The 20,332-nt window shown below is 34.1% G+C and overlaps 2 protein-coding genes across 5 annotated transcripts in view; one reads left to right on the top strand and one right to left on the bottom strand.

Annotated features, from left to right (window-relative positions):
* LOC149770105 (uncharacterized) overlaps window positions 1–8,956 on the bottom strand; it is a 46,820-nt gene extending 37,864 nt beyond the window's left edge. The window contains exons 1-4 of one of the 3 annotated variants that reach the window (XM_089949384.1): window positions 8,777–8,955; window positions 8,322–8,363; window positions 5,656–5,729; window positions 4,021–4,052 (exon numbers count right to left, since the gene is read on the bottom strand). In XM_089949384.1, the coding sequence (XP_089805510.1) occupies window positions 4,021–4,052; window positions 5,656–5,729; window positions 8,322–8,363; window positions 8,777–8,781 (153 nt within the window). In that variant the 5' untranslated portion in view covers window positions 8,782–8,955. Of the gene's footprint in view, window positions 1–711; window positions 3,973–4,020; window positions 4,053–5,655; window positions 5,730–8,321; window positions 8,364–8,776 lie in introns of those variants that run through there. The other 2 variants (XM_089949383.1, XM_089949385.1) reach the window with 2 other exon arrangements.
* Window positions 8,957–9,100: 144 nt separating this feature from the next.
* LOC149770104 (S-formylglutathione hydrolase-like) overlaps window positions 9,101–20,332 on the top strand; it is a 30,237-nt gene continuing 19,005 nt past the window's right edge. Inside the window, exons 1-5 of one of the 2 annotated variants that reach the window (XM_089949391.1) lie at window positions 9,101–9,204; window positions 11,616–11,706; window positions 14,187–14,278; window positions 15,712–15,810; window positions 18,126–18,250. In XM_089949391.1, coding sequence (XP_089805517.1) covers window positions 11,630–11,706; window positions 14,187–14,278; window positions 15,712–15,810; window positions 18,126–18,250 — 393 coding nt within the window. In that variant the 5' untranslated portion in view covers window positions 9,101–9,204; window positions 11,616–11,629. The remainder of the gene's footprint in view (window positions 9,205–11,615; window positions 11,707–14,186; window positions 14,279–15,711; window positions 15,811–18,125; window positions 18,251–20,332) is intronic. The other variant, XM_089949392.1, reaches the window with a different exon arrangement.

Here is a 20,332-nt window from a genome sequence, read left to right as displayed (position 1 = left end):
GGCAAAATATATTTAAAAATGTCACCATAATTGAAATGTTTTAATGAACACACAGATATATATATATATATATATATATATATATATATATATATATATATATATATATATATATATATATATATCTATATCTTAGACGTGTGCTATTTAATTTTTGCATACAATCATGGATTTGGAGTGGAGACATTCAAAGGGACCATGAAAGGAAGCCACAAACTTGGAGACAATGCACTGGAAACTATCTGTTAAATGAACAAATCCTATGTTCGTATTGACAAACCCATCTTTTACAGTGCATTGTTACATCATAATCCACTTATGTTGACATCTGGCCTGAGTACTGTATGCTGTGATACACTCATTCATGCTACCAGACTACACCTACAATCAACCGACCTCTGAAGACGCGAACAGAAACAGCTACAATTAACCGAACGATGGCTAATCCTTCTGCATTTTTTTTAAATGTACCAATAAAATAGTTTTGCTGAAACTGCTGAGAAAACTGATTACCTTTGAAGTACCGACTGCTGTGTATAAATACAAAGCAAATGGAAAAAAATCTTAAATGAGAATTATACTGTCAACAGTGCAAGTTTATCATGGGTAAACGTAAGTTAGACGTTGCGTGTTCATCATCTTATCCTAACAAAATTACCAGTATTTGGATTTAGTGCAAATTCAGCACAGTCACTGAACCTGATGTTATACCTGACAGTCCAACATCATCCACATGTAGTGATGGTGGTAATGCTTCAAGTGCAACACTGTATCATGATGAACAGGTCAAAAGTTCCAGACAATTTCTTGACAGCTGGAAAGTTGGGCATCCGTGGCCTAGATTTGATACAAAGTTATAGCAGATGTTCTGTGATATATATATATATCATGCCGCAAGTCGTCAATTCATTTACAACTGGTTGTGATTTTTTGAAGAAGGAGTGTGTCACCAAACATGAATCATGGTGGTGTAAGTAATATATGTTAATTTTGCTACTGATCTTTTACTTTTGCCATAAATTCCGTGTTATGACTCCAGGGACTTAAACTACGCAACAAGAAGTAGCAAAATAAACATGTTTTGCATAATTGAAAATAATATATTTCTCAAACTACAGGAGTGAAAGAACTAAATTAACTTACAGCTTGTGAATGAATTCCTATTTCCTAAAAGTCCTTTCAATTCCAATAGTTCCAAGAAATCCGAATACGTTCCAACAAAAAAATGCCCCTTCTGTGTTGAAGTTTTAAATGTACAGAAAGATTTCCAAAGAATTCAAATAGTCATTGAATAAATTTAGTTAATAACATACAGTTATTCTAGCTTTTGTTGTTGTTGTAGGGTTTAACGCCATTCTTCAGCACACGATAGGCTATACATGGCGGCCAGTATTAATGGTGGAGGAAGAACCCGGGAAAACCATGGAAAGAACCACCAACCCTCGAGAAGCTACTGGCAAGCTTTCTCACATACCCACATTGGCCAAATCCAAGACTCGAACGCAGGCAGAGGTGAGATGGCAGTGATCCGTAACGGAGAGCGCTTTAGACCACTCGGCCACTCAGGGCCCCGTTATTCTAGCATGTCATGCAAAAAATAAATCTTTTCAAAAACCAGGTTGGAAGAATGAATCCGAAAACATGCAGATTGAGACCTACCATAGGGAAGTTTTTGCTGCATATTTAAGCATTGTTTTCACTAAATATTCACCGATTTTTTGGGTCCAATACATGTGAAATTCTCAAAGAACACGTCACTTCTCCCTGTGGAGTGAGTCATTCCTCCCCCCAATGTGCCAAAACTGCACAATAGCTCAAGGTTAGACTCAAGCCTCTCTTCGACATACTTCTAAGAAACCGCCTGTTCTACAGTGAGTGAAAGCACTAGCAATTGATTGACAAATAAACAATGCCCTTTTTTGTTATAACTAACAACGCCTAAAATGGGTGTGAATTTATGTTAATAGTTCAAATGTGGTCTCAAGCTACCATACATGTGATAACTATTTACCACATTTTATATCCCACCTTATTTCCTTATTGTTAACTCATATATGCATATAACACTGCATACTAAGTAACATATTTATTCTGAATTAGTTTTTTTGGGGGGGGGCACATATGCTCTGTTATATGTTTCTTCTTTCCTTCTTTTAGTTTAATGATGGTAATTAATGATTATATATACAGTACATTAATGCCAGGTGTTGACTTGTGTAAGTTTCATTGGTGGGAATGGAGATCCTAGTCTGCTTGTTGAGAAAAAAAAATCAACAGCATTCAGTGATCATTCTTGGGATTTAGGAAGCAATTCACTACAAGCAAAGCATGTAAAGCGCAGCAAAAATATATTTCTGAACTCCTGGTTGATGGAGACATACTTTGTGAACCTAGCCATAAAAGGGAGTGGGGCATTTAATTCCTGAATGCAGGAAATCGACGGTCACTTTATATGTCACTTATCTTACATGACAAAGTACGATCATAGGGTTTTAATATTAAATGTCATTAACTAAAGTTCCTTACAAAACTATTATTTGGAAAATAATGCATATGATATAGATTTGCTTAATACCAGATGTTTCTATTAAAAAGTGAGAGAGACTGCAGATGTCAGGAAAGTAGATATTTTACATTTGATAATGCATTTATTTCAGGTGACAACAGTCATACCTATGCACTAATGGTGATGCTGGATGCAAAGACCATGGAAGGAGTGCAAAACAGTCATGTAATGATTTATTCTGTAATATTATGGCCGTATTGCTTGCTGTCAATTAAGTAATAACTATCCCATATTTTTCAATTTTCAATGCTATTACGTTAACAGACATGGAAAAATATTCATTACTTGTTCTGGCGACATTTTTTGAAAATTGGCGACAAAATATTGTGGTTAACGATATTTTGGGTGACAAATTTTAAAAAAACCAGGACCATCCCTGAATGAGATTTTTTACTCTCAGTCTTGCTCCCCTAGGGGATGCACTGGTGACACCTAAAACGATGCTCACATTGCAGGGAATGGTGGGAGGGATTATTTGTACTGTCATCAGATAAGTATTATAGGAGAAGCTTCATTTACTGAACAATTTTCTTTCTTCAGTATATACATTACCTATCACATCACATTGGATGAATAGATAACAGAAGGAAATGCTGAGCATCCGACCTCTCTACCTGTGTCACCCAGGAGGAGAAGGATTGCTGTACTTATGGTTCTAATTCTCCTAATGTTAGTTTGGCACTTGAGACTTTAGTTGTACACCTGCTTAGAGTACAGCATTGTATATGGCAATGATGATGCCATATTGTTGGCATGCATAATGATGGCACTGATGATGCCACATCGTTGGCATGCATAATTTCTATATGCCATTAAATGTGGTGGTATACTGTAAGGCCGGTCTGGCTCGTGCCAGACATATCTATGAATCAAGCCAGCTCAATGTGAAGTGGCATAGCAATGTTTAGTCTGGTGGGTCAGTTTCGCTGTGCAGTATGCTTGTCATAAGATACCAATATGTAGACAGAAAGCCAGCTCTTCTGTCCAAGAAAAGTTACTTATGACCACTGCAGTTGTATATTGCACAATCATATGGCTGGACCAGTTGATCTACAGCCAGAACAGCATAAGGCAGAAGATAAACACTATGATGGTTGGGTAGTACAGCTTGATGGCCAGCTATATGTACATGTAAAATTGTGGCTTGTTCAGTCGACTGTGAGTCTGTATGAATAAAATAATATGCCCTCGTGTAATGCACAAATATTACTATGCATCAATACAGTACAGAATAATGTAAATTCAATCATCATATTTGCTGCACCATGTTTTCATCTCTGTAATGTAAAGAGAATAAACATAAACATATATATATATGTGCCTAAAGAAAGCACCTGGGAAATTCAACCAGTGAAAATGTAACTTGTCATTTGAAGTCAAATGTAACAAAAACAAACAGTATAATAGTTTCAAAAATATCAGCAAATTCAATGACTTTTACAAAATATATGCACCTCATAAAACTGCATTTTGACTTTCTGTACCACTGAAAAAGAAAAGTAAATGATTAAATTTAAGCTAATAAATTTATAGAACTTAGCTGGATTGTCCAGAGGACATCTTAAGACAAAGCAGCAAAAGTAAAAACTGGATTCATCTGGGTATAAGGGTAGCCACCTAGTAGACAGAAAGGGGAGTTAGCCTGTATTAGTTGCCTCCCTTCGTACATCTAAAGTATAGACAAATATGTTTCCCATCTTTTTGAGAGGACTGGATTGTGAGGTATCAAAGAAAGTTATCCTAAATGTAATGTGACCAGATGATATATTTGCTGGAGAAATCTGATAACAGACAGATGGACAGATGTATATTTGGAGTGTGTCACAATATCTCCCATTAAAACATGTGAATAATAACACCTGTTCATACGAACAAAAGTGTGTGTGGTCCCTGAATGTCCATTATGGACAGGTTTCAGTATGAAGATATTTTCATAGGTATCAAATTGAATGGAAAAACAGCATTTTCTCAATCAGTGACACCCCAACCTCACCATCCCTATCCTCACTGCCACTCTCCAATGTGATGAATCAAAACAGTGTTCTCATCAACATTACACATTCTAAATCATATAAAATAATGTAAAGCAATAATGATCATGAACTGACAAAAGTTCAATTACTTTATTGCTCATTGCAGAGGATATTGTGATAATATGTCCACAGCCACATGTCCTTTCAACCACTGTTTGGAAATTCACCAAACTTGGTAAACACAGTTTGCTCATCTAATTATTATCTGTGAGAATGTTGTAGTTTCTGAGCCTCTAATGTGATTCCTGCAAGTGGTCAAAGGAAAAATATACAAGAAATGCAGTTACAGTAACACATTTTAATATATACTGACCAAGATATAAACATGCAGTCATGCTGGTCACATCATAATGTAACAGGTTTTGGGTTAGGACCCCTGGGTCAAGGTAAGGGTGTGATGGTAGGGGATACATATATAATAAAAAGCAATTTGCCATGGAACTTGCTCTGGTAGAATATGCTGCTTTTGGATTCATCCAGTGTATTAACCTTAAGCTATTACAGTGTAGGAGTAGGGGTTAAGTGGTCAGGCTTGTGGTTTATTAACAAATTTACTCACAGTATGCCATCTTCCTCTCCTTAAAAGACCACCTCACAACCAACTCTAGGCCTGCTAAGAGTACAAGATCTCTAAACGTTTTCACTGTCAATATGAAAATTATCAGATTTTGGTATCAGCTGAAATTTAAAGATCAATGAATAGTCATTCTAATGAACTGATGAAACATCAAATTTTAATCAGCTGGAGATATGTTCTGTATTTTTCATGGAAAATGCCAAAAATGTTCTGCGTGTCACCAGGTTATCTTACACAAACTGGCAATGCTGGTTATCAATGACCAAAAAAGAATTTGTGTCTAACATGAACTATCATTGGTCTAAGAAACATGTTGGATTGCGATGTGAAAACATTAAAACTAAAGGTGTAAAAACAAAATTTTCTGACTAAACTGCTAATCATAACTGAATACCTGGTTGCTTGGCTTTTCTACCAGAAAACAAAATTAGAAAAGTTTTAAACGTTTGTGAATGGAGGAATCAGCAAATAAGTCTTACTTGGATAAATGCTCCACACAGGAAGGTCACCAGGAAAGGGTATAGGCCAGAGTATGTTAGGGTCACTGGTAAACCTGATAATTAGAGGAAAACATTAGATTACAAAATGCCCTTACTTAACAGTGCATAAAAACAGACAAACAGAGAATTCACTAAATCACATAATAATGAATGTTCATAAAGCCTAAAATTTAAAAACATTAAAATAATGATGTTGCCATTATAAAACAAAATTTTACCAATTAATAATCCTCTATTAACCCTAAGTTGGCCCTCCTCAATTTACTTTGGAAAATCTTCAATAATTGCACAAAAAAACGTAAAATCTGCCTGACTTGTTTCTGTTACTAAATGTTAACTTTAAAATGTTCACTAAATCCAATCAATAATCATGTTACTCAAAATTACTAAACAGGGCTCTTAACAGAATTTCAGGATGAGGAATCCTAGACTCTTCATTCATGGAATTCAAGAGTCCCCAGCCTATTTCTAAAGGAAAGACAGGAAAACAAAACTGTATATAAATCATTATTTTACTGCATATCACGACTTAAGTCTTAGCCATTTATAATATCACACTAAGAAGTAAATAGAATGTTAAGTTAAAACATTATATGTATACATTTATAATTTCTACCCCAACAACACTAAGTGAAAAATATAAACCACAACAATAAATCATCAGCATTTAGTTTGAAGACCAAGAAAACACCTGACATTACACTGTACCACATATATGGACATCCACTGACAACATTAAATGAAACTGTAAAATGAAAAATATGCCAAACAGGATATACTCTAAGAAATTAATCAAAATAATTATATAAATTAGTAAACAATGTTAAAAGAATTAGAGTAGGCCCTATATAAAGGGAGGACATACAGTAACATGGGCAATGTAGAAATATGAATTGGTCTTGGTACATGTACAATACCTAAATATCTTGAGATTGCAAATATGAACAGTTTTCTAAATGAATTCACACAAATTTTAGATAATGATGCTCAAATATCACAAGTCAAATGGAACTTCTGCCTATAATATTTCTTTCTGCTAGCCTTAATGTCATTTTCATTACATGCCTGTTTCCCAAAAAATGAAAAAATGATTTTACCAATTTTTTTTAAAGAATTGACATACCTTTGTGCAATCTTTGAAAAAGTGTCAATTGATACTATAATGCCCTAAAATCTAAATCTTACAAAATTAAATTACAACTAATATTGTTATGGAATATCAATGATTTGACAATATTATCCAAATCAAATGCTGAGAAAGATTGGATTACCTTTTTGATTTATATTCACATCATGACCAATTTAATATAAATACGGCTACAACAAAAAAGGCATTGTTTACTTTTTGAACAATGCCAGGAGCTTACATGCACACTCAATAGAACATCAGTTTATTTGTTGTCATATCAGAGTAGCCTTGTGAGGGGCAGTCCTTTTCACAATTAAAGCTATATGGACCAAATGTTGATTAGTCACACTGGTTTCATGTCTGTTTACTTACATCTAGCCTTTAGCTATTCCACAAAGTGGCCACAGCTGACTAAACTACACAATGGGTATAGGTCCCAGGAGAAAATGTGGCATGTTATGGAGGGTATGACCTTTGCAAATTTCACATTTGTTTGATCCAAAGGCTTGGGTTCCTGAAACCCCTGTTTTATATTCTCTACATTGTTCTTCGTGGGAAAATGCAAGTATTTGCTCTCTTATGTGTAGTATGAAATACTATGCAATCATTCATATCACACAACAGCTGTCAGCATTTGTATTGGTTACAGGTATGGAATTAAAGAGGTGTTAAGTACGGATGGAGGGGAAACAATATACTGAGGGACTTTAATGTGTGCTCTCAAGACACACAGATTAGGGGTCAAATCATATTGAGTGGTTCCCATATTTCCACTCAACAAATTGACATACATAGCCAAATGGTCACACATGTCGAAAATACAAGTTGATCAGTCAGTATGAGGGACTTAAAGCATGAGACCATTGCACACAAGCATGCTTGTGTTGACTCCATATGTGACATGAAGAATGAAGATAATCAAGCTTTCTATCTGTAGTGGCATGAACATTTCTGATGAAATGAGTCCCAACTTTGGTGAAAAGAAGAGTTCTGGCATTGGTGACAAGAAAAAAAATGGATTAGTACTTTTGTTTACATCAAAAAAGTTCCAAAGAATGGGAGTTCAATGGATAAGTTTGAGTTATAGAAAACATAAATTCTGGATAGACTTTATTTGGTTCAATTACCCTCATTTGCAGTTCAGAGACCCCCACATTTTTAATCTGACCTTCAGTTTTGATATCAAAGTCATTTTTTTACTCAGTCCGACCCCAAGTTTTGACATCAAGGAGATTTTTGACTCTCTAAGGGATACACTGAATAATCCTCATAAACATGATTTGAATTAAAGAAGTTGCACTGTAGATAAATAGCATTTATTTATATAAACAAAGTTGTCTTTTTTCTTAAAACATGATAATGAATAAATTATCATCTGAATTATTAGAATTTGATAAGTTCAGTGCTATTTTATCTGATGATTGTTTGAAAATAGTTTGAAACTTAGATAAACATGCAAGGTGCAAGTGATAATAATGAATTAAAGTCATGTAATGCAATATTTAGATTAACTTACCAAGTATACCAACCCCAAGAATGGTAGCAATTGTCACCAAGTCTGTAAAAATAAATAAAGGTTTATGATATTTGTTTTGTATTTCATTATTTCATATTTATAATTTTTAGAAACTACTGTCAAGGTTGTTCAGGACCGACTAGAATCAATTTTATTTGCAAGTAGCATATGCAGGCAGTTGATGTTCAATTTCTCCAAGTTTTATTTTTGCTACGATAGACTCAATATTGATGTACACCACTAAAACACCGTCTGTGGACAGAAAAGGTATAAAATTATTATAAGTTATTCTTTCAAGCGCCCACTGCTAAACTGTGCATAACACTTAACCGAAAGAAATGGGACTTCACTATTACCATAATTTTTAGCCATTTCTTCAGTAGAGCACCATCCCCCACCCACCTGTACATGACCAATAGTCCTTAACTATGCTAAAGTAAGCGTTTATGTCTTACAACATTGTAGATATATCAGTATCATGGATTTCTTGTTTTTATCCAGATGTGTTCCCATTCCTGAGTGTGTAAATTAGTTTGAGCTATAAGGATATGTCGCCAGATAACAGTGTTGATCTAATTTCATCAGACGACAACATGATGGGCGCAGACATTTTGGATATTATTACGCCCTGTAAACATATGTTTATCACAAAATTATTCGAAATGGTGACAATTTGAGCAAGATTTTCTTTTTACATCCGCAAATTTAAATTTGATTCATGAGATTAATTTTTAATATGTTAATTACAAGAAACTTTTCAAAGCATGAAAGTTTATTTACAACTACTTCTTGTGAGGTACTGAATCAATGCTTCGTGCTACGGTTACAGTTTATTTGCCGGCAGACATAGCATATTCTGTGTGTGTTTCAAGATTGAACTGGTGTAAATCTTTAGTGTCATTTCATTTGCACTGCTGCATCAAAATTTTCTCACAACCTATGTATTTTAGAGATTGTTTTCTTTCACGGTGAAATGTTAGTGAAGGGATACATTAGCGATAAAATTGGGTGGGGGTGGAGGCAGTTGGGGGAGGGTGCATGAGGTAGACATAAAACAAAAAATCTACCGGCTTTTGCAACTAAACCAAACGGTTTTTTTTTACATGGAGCTGAATACAAGAAATAGAAAAATCATGTTTTGACGCTTTAATGCTACATGTTGATCTTTCCCCAATTTGTATCACAGGTGACTGATGAGAGCTTAATGTTAAAAAAGAACAGCATTAGGAATAAAATCATATCAAGTGACAAAATTACCTTGGTTCATCAAGTAATGAATGCTGAATTTCTGCTGGCTGTCACAAGCACTTGATTGGGGGATAAACTTGTGTGTAAACTTCATCAAATAACATTAGTTTACCTCCCCCCCCCCAATCAAGCAATCAAGTGTCTGTGCTGCTGTAGAAGACACAATAAACCTTGAGCCCTTAACCACATTGGTTCACTGTCTATATTGACTTTTGTTATTAAGATGAAGCATTTACAGCACAGGGAATGTTCAGGTATAGTGCATGTGAATTTGCCTCTTCGAGGTCAGGTCGTTTTATATATATGTATGTATGTATGTATGTATGTATATGACATTGGTTCTTAACCCATGCATCACAACCCAAAACTGGGTCACAATACTATTTTGAGTGGGATGCAGAGATTATCCTTAATAATCTGAAATTTCCTAATCAAGTGGCTTTTTAACATTTGATGGGTGCTGAGGCTAACACCACAAACCCAAACTGTGTCACTGCTCAAAAAGGTTAAGAAGTTTGGAGTTGACTCGGTGTGATATTGGACAATTCAGAATTTTTGTGTGCACAAATATAAATAATATTATAAATATTATAAATGCCAAGTAAAACATCTTCATTGTTAAGCAAAAAGTATATAACTAAACTGTATAGCACTATACAGTGGTGAGAAACTTGAAAAATAACATACTTATTATGAACAGAAAAAGTTCCCCAGAAATGAGTAATGATGAATGATTTATGTGCTAACATTATGGAAAGGTTGATTAAATAGGAACTTTGATAGGCGTCAGAGGTCTCGGAAATGCTTAATCATGCATATTTAGACAAAAAGTTGTTTGATGCAGAGCATCACTTGCACAGGAGTCCTCCATATGCACACAATAGCTGGATGGCATATTCAAAGGCTTGCATGTCCTGCTTCAGCCACTTGCAATGTGGGAGATTATGTTGATCAATTGATCATTTTAGCTGTGCTGATATTTATAATGAGAGAATTTAGTAACTGAAAGACCTCCAGATGTACATGTTGTCATTGTAAGAGTACATCAGAAGAACATGATGCAATAGCTGGGTGGCAAGGTCAAGGACTTTGACTCACTGCTGAATGCTGGGAAAATGTACTGATATTTACAATGACTGAATTCAGAGGCACAAAGACCATGTGATGTACATGTGGTAATTATAAGAGTACATCAAATGAACAACTTTAGCTTTCATTATTGTGTTTGTTTCCAAGTGTAGCCAAATAAGTAATTGCCAAAGTTGCTAGAAATGATAGTTAGCATTGAACAGTCGCCAGACATAAGAAAGTGTGCAATGTCTAGCTTAGTCTTTAGCCTGACATAATTCAGTCTCACTCTAATGGACAAACAAGAGCTGTATGTAAGTGGTGTAAAGAATTTAGAAAATTAAAAACTCAGTTGCAACCACTGGATCTTCTCACCTGGAAATTTAACCACTTAAGGTATGGTTAATATGATTCTGGGAGGGGACTGCAACTTTTGCTATTGGAACTCTAATTTTACTCCTAGTTTTCCCAAAATAGGACCTCTGGACTCCTAGTTTTAAAATCCTAGCCAGACCCCTGGGTGAATTGTTTATGGTCTTGAATTAGAACTATCACTATACAACTTTTGAAGGCTTGTTATCATGACACATTATCTCCATTTATATTCAATCAGTACTTTCCAGTAAAATGTTGTGTTTTTTTTTAAAAGAAGACCACAGTCATAGGAAAAGGGTGCAGCTTGTGAGTGCTGTACAATTAAAAATTTCTGGTTTGGAGTGAAAGACAAGATTTGTCAGAAGCATTATAAACTTTTTTCAGATGAAAAAATTAGATAAACTATCTTTTACGATAGAATATAAATATGATGATGGATGAATGCGCAAATCATTCTAGGTTTCCTCTTTCTGTTTATAAACCCAACTTTCTGGCCTTCTTTAAAATGGTTACTGTTACTGTATTTCGTACTTGCTTACAGGTAAGCTTTTCTATTTTTTATATGCTCTTCTGTATTATTTATTATAATTATTATTATTTCAGTTTGACACCTTAAAATGGCATCCTCTGAAGTAACACAGGTCTCTACCAACAAGATGTTTGGGGGGTACCAAAAGGTCTATTCTCATGAAAGGTGAGGCGCAAAGTACAACAGTGTGCTATATTTTTTTAACAGTTTCATAGCTAAAGTAGTTTAAATTTTAATTAAATTCAAATTTCTTTTACGGATACTTTATTGTCCTTCTAACTTTTTTACTAATTAGGAACATTTTTCCCTATCACAGCTTTTTTCCATCTGATTTCAAAGTAATTCAGCAATTGTCCCAATCATTAAAATAATCAACATTTTATGTACTGAGGATAATTCTGTCTGTTCACATCTACTACTATTATCATCTTTGGTGTTACAAGGAACAAATGATTTTTTAAAAAGTCGTACAGTTGTCCTCCTCTGCCTTCCTGACCAGTAGCCATCTGTTTTTATTGCCAGAAATACTTGGCATAAAGAGTTTGTGTTCATAAGTACCACTCTAAAATGTCCACCCCTCAAACATGTCCAACATAAATTTCAAATTTGCCATATATGAAGGGACACATATTGAGTTCACATATTTAAATCTCATGAATAATTGTTATTTTCTTTATTCAACAAATTGACATATCTTCCAAAATGCAGATAAAGGAACTGACTTTAATGATAAGAAATAGGTAATCCCTTTTGGCACTTAAAGCTATTGTTATTACCAGTAACAGGGCCATGAATAGCTGAATGGTCTAAAGCACGGCCTTTATAGAACACTGCCATCTCACCTGTCTGCATGGTTTTGGGTCTCTGACATGGCCCATGTGGGTTTGGTGAGAAAGCATGCCACTAGCTTCCCATGGGTTGGTGGTTCTATTTGGGTTTTCCCAGGTTCTTCATCCACCAGTTATAGTGGCTGCAATGTGTAGTTTTTCCTTTGCTGAAAAATAGCATTAAACCCATAAGAACACAACATCACCAGTAATTGCCAAGGTGACAAAAGCTAGCACAGGGTTCCTGCAGGTCCTGGAATCCTGGAAAAGTTTTCGAATTTTAAAAATAAATATCAGGGGCCTTGAAAATTCATGGAACTTCTCAAAATCTTGCAGAGTTTTGGAAAAGTGATGGAATTTTTGACAGGGGAGTTTTAAAATTGGTTTACTGCTAATTTCATGAAGCAGAGATTTCAAAAAACTTTGAACAGGACACAATTACAATCAGTAATGGTTTCATTTCATAGTTATTATGGTCCATGAGTTTTGTGAAATGACCCTGGAAAAGTTGTGGAATTTATTTTTATAAGGTCTACGGGAACCCTGTAACAACTGAGAAGGGCAGTATTGTTCAGCTCAGGTTGTGTTGCCATAAAGTAAAATGGTATGTTAGCCATATGGATTCTTTCCTTGCAAGATGTTTATGAAAGGGCACCAGACTCAGATAGAAAATCCATTGCCCGCAAGCAAGCCTGGATCAAGCAGATATTAATGCCACAATGTGAAAGCTCAGTCTGGCAACAGAACAAAAATATTCTAAACAAATTATGTTAGCATTTATTTTAAATTGTCCTCTGGGTACCTATAATAATTATGTTGCTGAGTGTTGGATAATTTCTATAGGTAAGAAGCCACACTTATCCACATGTGTTGGCTACTCACTATCTGATGAAGTATCACATTCCATACTACTTGCCCATAAAGTAAACCCATAAAGAAACAAGACACATGAATGTTTGTATTTTGTCAATACAACAACATATGAGAGCTGCATTTTTATCTTTGACTTGACACACTAAAAGCCTATAATCTTACAGTACACATTCCTATCGGTCAAGAGTTTTGCCATAATAGCTATAATTTAGTCTGAAAGTTATATCATTGCCAGTGAAGGAAAAAGTTGTTGCAAAAAGTGCAAAATGTCATCAGACAATTTCAGTTTAAAAGGAAAAGTTAAAGCAACTCAGAATGAAAAGAGGGAGAGTCTTGTGATCATTGCTGAGAAATTTGATGTCAGAAATATTAAAATAAACATCATAGTGTACATCGGATAGTGATCAGAAAATGGAGTGGATGGATAGTTACGATATCATAGCCTTGACTATGACAGAATGATACAGTAAGATGTTTGTATCCTGATTTTATTGACAAGGATTTTAAATGGTTTTGCACCATGGATGATGATTAATCACAATTGTTTTAAATCACATTAATATAAGCTTTATAACATATATTCCATAACATGTTATTTTTAAACGAAGTGATTGACTATTTAAATATTAGCCACACCTTTTTGACTTTATATCAAAGCAATATATGAATTTGTGTGATCCCTCTCTTGAAAGGTCACTCATATAAGGCCACTTTCCTGCTGCATAAGGGTTTTCCGTATAGTCGGTGGCCTACTGTACATGTACATCTGTCTGTCTGTCTGCCCATTACACTTTGGTTAAGCATTTGCGATAGGTCATGTCAGGCACTTTGATGGGGCATCAGTGTTCCATTAACACATTTCTAGTTATTAATAGATACAAATGGGTAGCCTGATGCCTTTAATATGTTACATAATTGCTTTTTTCTCGTTTTGACATTTTTCAGTAAAGAGACAAAATGTACCATGAAGTTTGGGATCTACCTTCCACCCCAAGCTGAGGAGGGAAAGAAACTTCCTGTTCTCTATTGGCTGTCAGGTAAGACAATAAACTTACCTCATAGAATGTGGTAAGTTAATGTCTGCATGATTTAATGGTGGATTGCTGGACTCTGTTGCTAAATGTTCCAGGTTTTGACCTCATTGTGGGGCAGTATGCTGTGTTACCTAACACTATGTTAGCATCATTAGCAGGTACAGTTCTATACAATATGCAGTGTGTACAAAGGGGATGTTTAATGGTGGTCCATTACATATGTAGAGCCAATCTGTAATGATCTTTATGTAAGATTAGGTGAATCAGATCACTGCAAAAATCCAACCACTTTTCATGCTGCTCTTCCTGATTAGCATAATAGTATGCAAATAAATGGCAGAAACCGAGATAGAACTTGAATTAGGTATTCTTAATATTCAGCGTAATATGCCCACTGTGCACTCAACATTTACTATTTGGTGGAAGATGAACACTAACTTGTACTCACTAATGATGTAAAAAATTGTGACCCCCATTATGTGTCTGCATTCTAAAAGAATTAGCTCTCATTTATTGCTGATCACTGTTTGCTCTATTTTAACATAACAGTTTTCTTTTCAAAATATGCTCTAAATGACTTGTGTCAAATGAAACTAAAAATTAACAGATGTGGCAATTATAGACCGATATAAATGAAAAATGACAAGTTTTGAAGGTATTCATAAATATGGTATTCCTTTGCATTGGGGGATCATTAATTTGTATCTTATAACATATTCCTAAACTTACTTTGATTTCAAATGTCAGAACTGGAGTTTAAGTGTGTGATGACAGATGTGCAAAGCATGCGTGTTTCCTTTAAACATTATGTAACCTTGACTTGTAGATGAGTAGTCCAGCATCATTTTTCATTTGTTTGGGTGACAAAAGATTAATTTATTTTCCTAGCTTTTTTGGTCTTTTTTGTCTTTATTTTTGATATTTGAAACTTCTTGTAAACTGGGAAATCTCGTTACAGAATTTCACCAATTTTTGTATTCATGGTTTTCCTCTCACTGAAGTACTTCCCTCTGGTATATGCTGTGACATATTGAAATAATTATTTTTTATTCTAAAACCTCACATTTTCAGTTGGTATGCAGCACAATTAAAATGAACTGTCACATATTGTTAATTCATTACATACAAACATTCATACACAAATCCATGCACACATGCATAAGCACACACACATCAGACTAAAGCATGTTGTTTCTGCAGGCTGTACCAGTAAAACATGTGGAAGAAACATTCATTGTGGAGCAGTCACCTATAGAATAGTTGTTGAATTTTGTATAATTTTTGCATGAACTAATTCAATAATTTTTCTAAAACCTGGCTTCCTTGTGTACCATCTGTGCTTAACTAGAGTAGCCTTGACCAAATGGCTCTATTTTCTCCATCATGACATCACTTTTTATTGTTCATTCTTTTTAAAGGTTTTTGTAATTTTTCAGGTCTGACATGTACAGAGCAGAACTTTATCACCAAGGCAGGAGCACAGAAGGCAGCTGCTGAGCATGGGATTATCATTGTGGCACCTGATACCAGTCCACGTGAGTTCAGTCACATGGCTGTAGCTGTGGTGATGCAATTTCTCATGAAGTTATGAAAACAGCATTTACTTAAAGAAACCATTTTTTATAATAGTATATGATTGGTTTCCTTCAATAAAATGTTAGCTTCAAGGTTTAAATCATTATTGTTAATCATAAATGCTAACCATTACACTTTTGGCACAGTCATTGTGGGGTTTTTTCACCAAATTATGTCTTACACTGGACATTATATGGACTGCATTTTCTTGGTACATTAAAGAATATAACAAAAATAAAGCAATAAAAGTTGTTTTTTGATATTTTTATTATCATCTCTTTATATCCACTGATATAAATTTGAGAATATAATTAAAAAGATGACTGCTGCATAAGAATAGCATAAGAGTACTTTCCTTATTAGCTATTTATAGCAACTGTATATGACCCATCTCAAAGAAAACAGACAGGTTTCCTTAAATATGAACTTTGCCTATCAGATTCATATGATTAATAAGGTAGCTAGTTAGTGAACCAGTCTATACTTTTAAAGAAAATGGCACCAGATGTTAAGTGAAATGCTGTACAGTGTGAGTTTTGAATGTTATTTTACAGAAAATGTTTGAGCAGATTGATCTTTTCAAACTTCAAAACATGTCAGATCAGAACAATGGACACATCAACACCACTTTACAAACTTTAAGAGAAGAATATGAGAATGTTGTAATACGGCACTCTGAGCACCTGACCATGATCATTGCAGAATTCCAGTTCACAATAATTCAGTGAAAGTTACACTTGTAGACTAGTTGAAGTGAGTGCTGAATATAAACAGTCTTTTAGTATATTTTTTTTTTGTAGCATGGTTTTAATGGATTTTGCTTTTTGTAATAAGAACTTTTACCAGCTGCAGAACCAAGTTATTAGTAAAACTATCTTTTCTTGTGCTGTAATTCTGTCATGTAATATATAAAGTACACTTTCTAGACCCAAATTAAACTTTTTTGCCTCTTATAATAGCAATAGTTAAGCTTATACATATCTCGGGGTTGGCTTGTATGGATAATTACTAATGAGGTGATGAAATATATTCCTCTGAATGCATAGCACACCTGCCTATACAGTTTATTAAGGTGACCTGGTGCTTGACACACCATGTACAAAATTTGAATGATAATTTTAGATGTGCATCTGGAAAGATTTTGTTACACAATAAGACCCAAATTGAATGGCAGTGCATTTAGCAAAAAGTGTCATGATAGAGTGCATTTTATGCAATGATTAATTTGACAGCATTTTCTTTAGAAATAATTCATCAGACCTGTGAAATTTTAAATGAATTTAAATGAACATTCAGTATGGGCTTTTAGGGTTGAACTGGGAAATTTTTTGATTTTGGGATTTGGACACACACACACACACACACACCCCATTTTGAAGACGAGTTGTTGGGTTCTTTCTCAAAATCAAGGAAAAAATGTACATCCATTTTAAATGGTTAATAAACTTCTTGAAGACATTGAAAAAGACAAACACTGGAACAAAACAAATCAAGGCAGTAGTAGAAATTTTATTTTTGTTCCATTTATCAAAAATACAGTTCATTGGTAATGTAGCAGCAGGATTTGTACAGAAGTTTATTCATATCCTGGTAAAATACCTTTTTTTGTATAGATGAGGAATCTTCAGTGTTAAGCTTTTATGTCTCAAAAATATTCATTAACTGCAATGATTGTGTGTGTAACATTTAGTCTTCTGTTGAAGCCAGGTTTAATATTTTGGATACAATTTTAAAAATACATGCACATGTAGTGTGAATTCATGTATTTTTTATGAGTATCAATTTTCATGATTTTCTGAAAAAAATAACAATTTTTCAATACTTAAAAGTTGTGGATTTTAGACATTGGTCCTATTATTTTTCAAAAAGGGAATACTGTTCTTTGGGGACTTTAATTTATGGCCTTTTTGCTTGCATGAAGTCCGTGAATAAAGGTATTCCATGATTATTGGTATCTCATGAATATTGGGATGCCAGTAACATGGGTATATCATGAATATTTGTATCCCATGAATAACGGTATCTCATGATTAAAGTATTAAATTAATATTGGTATCCCATGAATATTACTTTCTTACAGATATTGGTATCCCATGAATATTGGGATCAGATAAATATTGGTATCTTATGTATATTGGTATCCCATAAATATTGGTAACTCATGAATATTGTTATCTCATGATTATTGGTATCTCATGATTATTGATAACCCATGAATACTGGTGTCTCATAAATTTTAGTGAATTTATGGTATGTTATCGATTTTTTTTAATAGGTGGATGCAACATTGAGGGAGAAACTGACAGTTATGATTTTGGATCAGGAGCTGGCTTCTATGTGGATGCAACAGAAGTAAAGTGGAAAACAAATTACAGAATGTACTCCTATGTCACTAAAGAGGTAAGGTTTACATCACAAAGGAATGAATTCTTGTTGATAATTTTATGACTTGTGTAAGACTTGAATAAAAAGCTTGGATTGCTTATAATTATCCCACACTTTTTGAAGTAAAGGTGGGGATTATGTGGTCCTGTCCATATGTTTGTAATGCTGTGCAAATCTTTCAACATGGTACAAGAGACTTCAGACCCTGGACTATGATTGGGGGATGGTCAATAGATGTGCAGAATGGTTTTAAAATTGTAATGCAATCTGGCCAGTGGATGATTTGCATCTAAAATAACTCTCTGATTATGAGACCAATGTGTCTCAGAAATAGTCCATGTGTCAACAAATGTCAGATGGGAAATTTAAATGAGATCCTTGGATTATGCTCAGTATGTATGAATCTGAGACCCCTTGGTCATAACCTAAAAGCTGTTGAGATACGACCTTATTACCTTATAAACACTTGCTAGGCAGTAAGAAACAAAATTTATATATATATATATATATATATATATATATATATATATATATATATATATATATATATATATATATATGTATGTATATGTGTGTGTATATATATATATATATATATATATATATATATATATATGTGTATGTGTATATATATATATATATATATATATATATATATATATATATATATATATATATATATATATATAAAATTGTCTCTGGATGTATTCCTATCTCCCTAGGATTTGATCCTAGGATGTAGGTATTTTTTTTCCCTATAAACACTCCAGTTTGGTTCTGTAATAATTATCAGATACAAGCCCACACTAACCATGCTGGTCATTCATCATAACTGAGCATGTAGTGCTACATTGCTTGTAATATGGCTTGGAGTAGAAAAAGGCTAGCCATGCTCTATTGGAAAGGGCTAGAGATACAACATAATATGATTAAAAATCTAAATAGCTCACCTACAAGGTAGAGGTAAGCCATTGTACTCCTGTCAGCACCTGCTCAGATAAAACATGTACATCCTCACTGAATTTCAACCATTCTTTGTAGGCCCTAAGCATCAATTTGGAATGAGTTTCATAGCACCTGCTCCTAGGGAGTGGTCTGAGGAAGCAAACTTTTCTCATTTATGTACATATTTTGTTTAGGTTTTGCATTTAGCTCGGTGGTTTTGCATACTGTGCAAGTATAGTCATACAAGGAATCATGGAATTTGGTGAGGTGATGCATCTTGGTGAGTACTACAACATAATCACAAAAGTAGATGACAGTGATCAATAATCTTTCTGTCTACACCGTGCTATTGTTGGTGTTTTAGCTGTGGTGCTAATTTGGGTTGGTATATACCCAGTGTGCTACAGTCGGTGGTGACATTGGCCCTGGGGAAGATAGTGGTTATCTCATGGTGAGGAATTAAAGCTTCAGGACTATCATGTCTGCAGAGAACAAGAGTTTTTATGGAACCATAGGCAGACCGTGGTTTCATTTAATTTATTATTGTTGGCTATTTTATATTACAGCTTACAATTTGTTCTAGTTAGGAACCTTATCTTTTTTTGTTATATTTTTTCAGTTATCATTCAGTTATTTAACTCAGTGTGCATCATTGTGTTAAAAATCCAGTCCTGAAATTTATGTGCACGAGTTTGTGGGATTTTTCTATCTATAATCATCTATAAATAAACCGTATTTTTGTTTATTATTCTTAGTATCTTCATTGTAATCTGACCCGAACATGGTTCATCTTGTTACAAACATTCAATCTTTGGCCAAAATAACTTTTGCTCCATTATGGAAAATCACTCTTAGACTCCTAGTCCAACTGTCCAGTTATTTCTCTCTTTAAACTGTAAAATATGCAATGAATAATTCTGCCAAGAAAATGCAGATGGCTTTTATTTACAGTGAATCATTCTCCTGATGTCTAAACTCTTGTGGTCTTCTGTTGATAAGATAATGGTTATGGTAACTAATTTTTTTTATTATCAATAAAGTAATACAAGTAAACATTAATCTCTGGTGTTTATCAAACTCATAAAGTACTTTGATATCATGTAAAAAATACGTTCTGTTTTTTTTTTGTTTAATGACTTGTATGCCCTGTCA

Source organism: Sinohyriopsis cumingii, unplaced genomic scaffold (genome assembly GCF_028554795.1).
Source record: "Sinohyriopsis cumingii isolate HCF-2022 unplaced genomic scaffold, ASM2855479v2 utg002703l, whole genome shotgun sequence".
Taxonomy (NCBI): Eukaryota; Metazoa; Mollusca; class Bivalvia; order Unionida; family Unionidae; genus Sinohyriopsis; species Sinohyriopsis cumingii.
The sequence above is the reverse complement of the archived record's forward strand: the minus strand, read 5'-3'. Positions and strand labels throughout refer to the sequence as shown.